Source organism: Lathyrus oleraceus, chromosome 3 (assembly GCF_024323335.1).
Source record: "Lathyrus oleraceus cultivar Zhongwan6 chromosome 3, CAAS_Psat_ZW6_1.0, whole genome shotgun sequence".
NCBI lineage: Eukaryota > Viridiplantae > Streptophyta > Magnoliopsida > Fabales > Fabaceae > Lathyrus > Lathyrus oleraceus.
Genome location: NC_066581.1, coordinates 497,457,881 through 497,464,635, shown reverse-complemented (window position 1 = coordinate 497,464,635; position 6,755 = coordinate 497,457,881). Strand labels below are relative to the sequence as shown.

The following is a 6,755-nucleotide window of genomic DNA, read 5'->3' as shown; positions in this document are numbered from 1 at the left end:
TTTAAATTAAAATTTGATTATTTTTCACTTTTTTCATAAAAAATGATAAAATATTTGATTTTTAATTTATAAAATTTCAATATATATATATATATATATATATATATATATATATATATATAATAATAATAATAATAATAATAATAATAATAATAATAATATAATAATAATAATAATAATAATAATAACTTGTGATATTTTACAAGAAAGTTGTCATAAAAAAATATTGTTAAGTATAAAATTATGAGAAAAATTAAAATTATTTAAATTTAAAATAAAAAAGAATAATTTGATGAATTAGATCAAATAAGGAGATATCGATAATAATATAATATAAACAAAAAGAAAGTAAATAAAATTTCTAAAAACAAGATTATAATCCAAAGCCCAACCCACATCCCCATCCATTTTGAAAAGAGACCTCTCAAATCAAAACCCTAGAAACCACAAAACTCAGACACAGCCGCTGTATCATCGGAACCAAGTCGGAGTCGCATCCAACTCATCTTCCCGGAAATCGCCGCCACAACTCCACCACCGGCCACCAGAAACTCTTCCAGGTTTTCCTTCATTATCCCCTTTATTTCTCCGATGTTCCTTCCCCTTCCTTTATTGCACGCAAGGAATCGATTCGACCGCGATTCCTCTTAATTGCACGCAGCACAGTAGATTACCACGATTCCCCTGTTTGCTGTAAAGCAATGCGATTCGCAACATAGGGAATATTTTAATTTTAATCAACGATTAAGTGAGTTTGTTCGTGTTGTTTATTAGGGGATTAGGGTAATTGATTGAAAAACTACGCAAGGAAGTGTTTATTCCTATGTATTATTTGAAAATAGTTCAACTTTATGCACTGTTTTTATTTTGAATGAATAAGCTTGTGTTTGGCGTGTTTGGTTCTGTTCTGTCTTGGTAAATTGATTTTAGTTAAAAGTGAATTGAATCTGAAGTGACTTAGGTTTCAATGCGAGCAATTAAATTGAGCGGATACAATTTTTTACTTCAAATTAGAATAGATTCTAGAGATAAAATCAATTCCAATCGATATTATCAAAACATGATAATGTGGGTTTATCTGAGTGAATGATCTTGCGTTTGGCGTGTTTGGTTCTGCGTTGGTAAATTGATTTTAATTAAAAGTGAATTGAATGTGAGCTATTAAATTGAGCATAAGAAAAGTGTTTTGAGTCAAAAGCTACACTTTTTTTTACTTCGAATTAGAATAAATTCTAGAGATAAAATCTATTCCAATCATATCGCCAAAACATGATAAAATCAATTTCATGTGTATGTGATTGCTTGTGGCTCTCCCAAATGTGAAACGAAACACACAATGATATCTGTTAGAATATGATCGCTTGTGGCTCTCCCAAATCTAAAAAGACAATGATATTTGTTACTAGAATATTATAAAATGTATCTTATAAAATCTTTATATTAGTTTAGAGTGGCCATACGACATTGAAAACAAACACAATGATATTTGTTAGGCTTTTGAAAAAAAAAACTGGAAACACAATGATATTTGTTAGAATATTAGATAACTTGTCTTATAATATCTTTATATAAGTTTAGAGTATCTCTTAGTATAGTTATTACTATAATGATTTGTTCTTGAGTTTTTGTATCAATTCTATTTATCAATACTAATTAGTATTGAGTTTTTGTATCAGTTTTATCATCAATACTAATTTTCTTTCATCTTTCACCTAAAATCCCACAACTTCAACAATATTCATAAAATTTTCACTTTTTTCTTCCAGTTTTCTACAATGGGAAAGAAAAAGACAGATGATGCAGGTGCATCTACAAAGGCTAAAGCAAGTAGTAAAGATGTTTCTAAGAAGGAAAAAATGTCCGTCTCTGCTTTGTTGGCAAGTATGGATGAAAAACCCGATAAACCTAAAAAAGCATCTTCTTCCTCGAATAAGCAGAAGGCAAAACCTGCTCCAAAAGCTTCTACATACACTGATGGTATTGATCTTCCTCCCTCCTCTGATGATGAATCCGAAGAGGAGTTAGAGCAAAAGCATAGGCCTGATGTGAAGCCACTTGAGGTGTCTATTGCTGAAAAGGAGTTGAAAAAGCGTGAAAAGAAAGATGTTTTAGCTGCCCATCAGGCTGAACAGGCAAGGAAAGAAGCTCTTAGGGATGATCATGATGCTTTCACTGTTGTCATTGGAAGTCGGGCTTCAGTGCTTGATGGAGATGATGGTGCCGATGCTAATGTTAAAGATATTACGATAGAAAATTTTTCAGTGTCTGCTCGGGGTAAAGAACTTCTGAAGAATGCATCGGTGAAGATATCTCATGGAAAGCGGTATGGTTTAGTTGGGCCGAATGGAATGGGCAAGTCAACACTTTTGAAGCTTCTTGCTTGGAGGAAGATACCCGTACCTAAGAATATTGATGTCCTTCTGGTTGAGCAGGAGGTAGTTGGTGATGATAAAACAGCGCTTGAAGCCGTCGTTTCAGCTAATGCTGAACTTGTTAAAGTTCGACAAGAAGTTGCTGATCTACAGAATGCAGCTTCTGGTGAAGGCGTGGATAAAGATGTTACTAATGAGGATGGGGATGCGGGAGACAAGCTAGCAGAGCTATATGATCAATTACAACTGATGGGGTCTGATGCTGCTGAATCCCAAGCGTCAAAGATTTTAGCCGGGCTGGGTTTTACTAAGGATATGCAGGGCCGTCCTACAAAATCCTTTAGTGGTGGCTGGAGGATGAGAATTTCTTTAGCTCGAGCACTTTTCGTACAACCCACTTTATTATTGCTCGATGAACCCACTAATCATCTTGACCTGAGAGCTGTTCTCTGGTTGGAAGAGTACTTGTGTCGTTGGAAGAAAACTTTGGTGGTTGTATCGCACGACAGAGATTTCCTCAATACTGTATGCTCTGAAATTATTCACCTGCATGATTTCAAACTTCATTTCTATCGTGGAAATTTTGATGCTTTTGAAAGTGGGTACGAGCAGCGCCGTAGAGAGGTGAATAAGAAGTACGAGATTTATGACAAGCAATTGAAAGCAGCTAGAAGGACTGGAAACAAGGCTCAACAAGATAAGGTCAAGGATCGAGCTAAGTTTGCAGCTGCCAAGCAAGCATCGAAAAGCAAAAGTAAGGGAAAGGTTGATGAGGATGAGACACAGGTAGAGGCACCACACAAGTGGAGGGACTACAGCGTGGAGTTCCACTTTCCTGAACCTACTGAGCTCACACCTCCTCTTCTGCAGCTTATTGAGGTGAGCTTCAGCTACCCCAACCGAGCGGATTTCAGACTCTCAAATGTTGATGTTGGCATTGATATGGGGACCCGAGTTGCCATTGTTGGGCCTAATGGAGCTGGAAAATCTACACTGCTAAATCTTTTAGCCGGTGATTTGGATCCAAGTGAAGGTGAAGGTGAAGTTCGAAGGAGTCAGAAGTTAAGGATAGGGAGATATTCTCAACATTTTGTGGACCTACTGACGATGGATGAAACACCTGTTCAGTACCTTCTTCGTCTCCACCCAGACCAGGAGGGACTCAGTAAGCAGGAGGCTGTCCGGGCAAAACTTGGTAAATTTGGGCTACCTAGTCATAACCATCTTACACCCATTGTCAAACTATCAGGAGGGCAGAAATCTCGAGTTGTTTTCACGTCGATATCCATGTCAAAACCTCACATTTTATTGTTAGATGAACCCACAAATCATCTGGATATGCAAAGTATTGATGCATTGGCCGATGCCCTTGATGAATTCACAGGTGGAGTTGTTCTTGTTAGTCACGATTCTAGATTGATATCACGTGTTTGTGATGATGAAGAAAAGAGTCAAATATGGGTTGTTGAGGATGGCACTGTCAGAAAATTCCCTGGAACATTTGATGAGTACAAAGAAGATTTGCTGAAGGAGATTAAAGCTGAAGTTGATGACTGAGCTTCCTCCTGTGAGAAACAGTTTTATGGTGACAATTACCTGATGCATTTCTTTACTATACACTCGTCTCTCCTGTATCTTGCTGATAAAGATGATTGTTCCACCTGCAGATGCCAGATTTTGGATCTTTTCTACTGCTCTTCATCTTCAACTGTACAACAGAGTGTAATTATATGTTCCGGGAAATGCTGCCAATGCTTTTTGTGAGACTTCAGTTTCAAATTTACCAGTAATATATAGGAATGTGGTTCAACTTTTATGACTAAATAAACATTTGTATCATTACTAAAATGGTTGATGTTGTTTCTATCCATTTCAACAAATCTGTTTCATAATGATGTCTTTTGATTCAAAAGTTTAAAGTACAATATACTTCTACTCAAAATAATCTGTAATTTGTTTGTGACATTATCTGTGGTGTATCCTTTCCTGACCTTTTCCTCTTTTGAACCTATTGGGAAATATGATTGTGGCAACTATTGATATGTACTACTAGTTGTTGAATGTGAGTGAACATAAGGTTATTAGTTATATAACATGTTTCTTATCCATATTGAAGGTTGAGTTTTTAACTGAATTGGTAGAAACATATTATCGTGACGAGTTCATTAAAATAACATGATTCTATCAATTTTGTGTCTCAATTCTTTCTATTTTTACCACATAAATCATAATTTACTGCACTTTCCTCAGTTATAACATGCAGAACATTGTATCCAGATTGAGCAGTAAACATGAATGGTCATTTGTTAAGGTATGAGATTATAACGATTCTGACATGTTACTGAGACTCGTCAAGATTATCTATGAATTAAAGAAAAAAGATTGTAAACAAGATGGACCCAAGAACTGACAAGAAACGGAATCTCTCTCTCTTTGTTGATACCTACCTTGCATACACATGAGACAAAAGTGAGGGGCATGATGAGGTCCATTGTGGACCAAACTTGTTGAAGAAAGTAAGAGTACCTCACTCATTTTCACTGTAATTTAGACAAGAATGTAACATTGCACACAAAGACATTCTCACTTTTTACAGCCTTAACTATTCCCTCACACTGAAAACAACCCAACAGACAGTATCTCATTATTCTCAACATGGAACATCATGTAAATAAACAGTGCTAATCAGAAGGGTTTCACCCCTCATTGGGCTTTCACTAGGTTACAACTACATCAAAATAGACCTCTTATTTGGACTTGTCATAGGAGGGAAACTTCAACTTCTTTTCTATTATTTGAATTTTAAAATCAAAATCTATCAAAATTACACTTTATCTTTTCTCTTTTTGCAGACGAAAGACGAAGTGATAATAACCATTAGAAATTCACACACACAACTGTGTGTATCAGGGTTTGAATCTTGATAATGACGTCCAATTTAGTAATATCGATTTTTGTCAGTTGAGTTAGAATTTGCAGACCACTTAACCTTTTTTTAGCCGTCAATAAAACACGTATGACCGAGAAATATAACATTAACTTGAAAATTAACCTTCTTTATAAGCTATCAACAACAATTTTTTTACTGAACATATCTTAAATTTTGAAATTTTGACGATTAGTCTCACCATTTTTTTAATTATAAATTTAGTATCGCTTACATCTTTACAATTGAGTCAATTTCTTGTTTTTTTAACCGACACGATAAAATCACTATTACGATTTCGAAAGACTTTCGAGGATCAAACTAATACAAACCCTATGATTCACTTCTCCACCCAAAAAGCGAACACATAACACACCTAACTAAAGCTCAATGAAAATGTTTCCCAAACAGGATATCAAACATTAAGATTTTCATGTCTTATCAAACAGAAATCAATAATTTGGTGAGTATGGTGTAACATCATTTAAAATAAGTGGTGCACATTTAAGCTAATGTTTGTTTTAATATATGCAAAACTACAAGAAATGTACACTCATCAATGTTTGTCCACAAATATTGTATAGTCAATTTAATTTTTTGGTCACTATGTATAAATAATTTTTATTTATGTCATAATGTATTATAACTTATCAATTATCTTTTCCTTTGTACATTAAGATAACATAAATTAAGAGTTGTTGTAATGTGTTAAGTCCTTACCAACTTTAATTATTTAGATTATTATTAATCAATTTATGCACCCAACCACATTAAAAAATGTAGATCTTATGTAAAATCAATTAAAATACTCATCTAAAACTCTATCAACTATAACCACTTAAATTAAATGCAATGATACAATAAAGAAATTCTTATTATCTTAATATTTTAATATTAATTTCTTAATCTTTTTAATGAAACTGTATTTTCTATCATAGAGTAGCACAACGAACGATAAATATTCCGCTATAGATATTTGATACTGATGTATTTTTAAGATTGATTTCGAACTCAGAATCTATAATTAAACCGAAAAAAATCTCTAACGATTTTATCCAGTTTCCATTTTGATTTGAATAACAGAGAAGAAATCAAATAAAATTAAAGTTTATATGTTATGATAACACTAGTAGTGACAATTTCCAACAGAGAACATGAAGAGTCATTGTCCAACATGAAGACTGCAAATATTCACTTTGAGATACATGTCTAACAATCTTTTGTGAGGTTTGAAAATTGTCTCAAATGAAAAATTTGTGTGCTGGATCGATAGTGATATCAACGACTTTATGTTATGAATTAAACCATCTTAAATTTATGGAACTTATGAAACTTCATTGTCTTCATTAAGAACATGAAAACATAAATTTAATGTATCTTTGGATTCATTTTGTAGGAAGAATTCTTTTATTAGAAATATTTATTTTAAAATATTTGATTAATGTTGATAATAAATT

The 6,755-nt window shown here is 33.6% G+C and overlaps 1 protein-coding gene across 3 annotated transcripts; it reads left to right on the top strand.

Annotated features, from left to right (window-relative positions):
- Nucleotides 1-372: 372 nt before the first annotated feature.
- LOC127128375 (ABC transporter F family member 4) lies at nt 373-4,340 on the top strand. 3 transcript variants are annotated; one of them, XM_051057632.1, is made up of 3 exons: nt 373-560; nt 1,767-3,939; nt 4,040-4,340. In XM_051057632.1, exon 2 carries the CDS (start codon nt 1,776-1,778, stop codon nt 3,927-3,929), a length of 2,154 nt encoding a protein of 717 aa, XP_050913589.1. In that variant the 5' UTR covers nt 373-560; nt 1,767-1,775; the 3' UTR covers nt 3,930-3,939; nt 4,040-4,340. The 3 variants fall into 3 exon arrangements, with proteins under 3 accessions (XP_050913589.1, XP_050913588.1, XP_050913587.1); XM_051057631.1 differs by having other exon boundaries at nt 1,767-3,957; XM_051057630.1 differs by having other exon boundaries at nt 1,767-4,340.
- Nucleotides 4,341-6,755: the final 2,415 nt, after the last annotated feature.

Excerpts from the sequence above, each read along its gene's own strand:
- LOC127128375 (XM_051057632.1), top strand. The coding sequence starts at position 1,776 with ATGGGAAAGAAAAAGACAGATGATGCAGGTGCATCTACAAAGGCTAAA.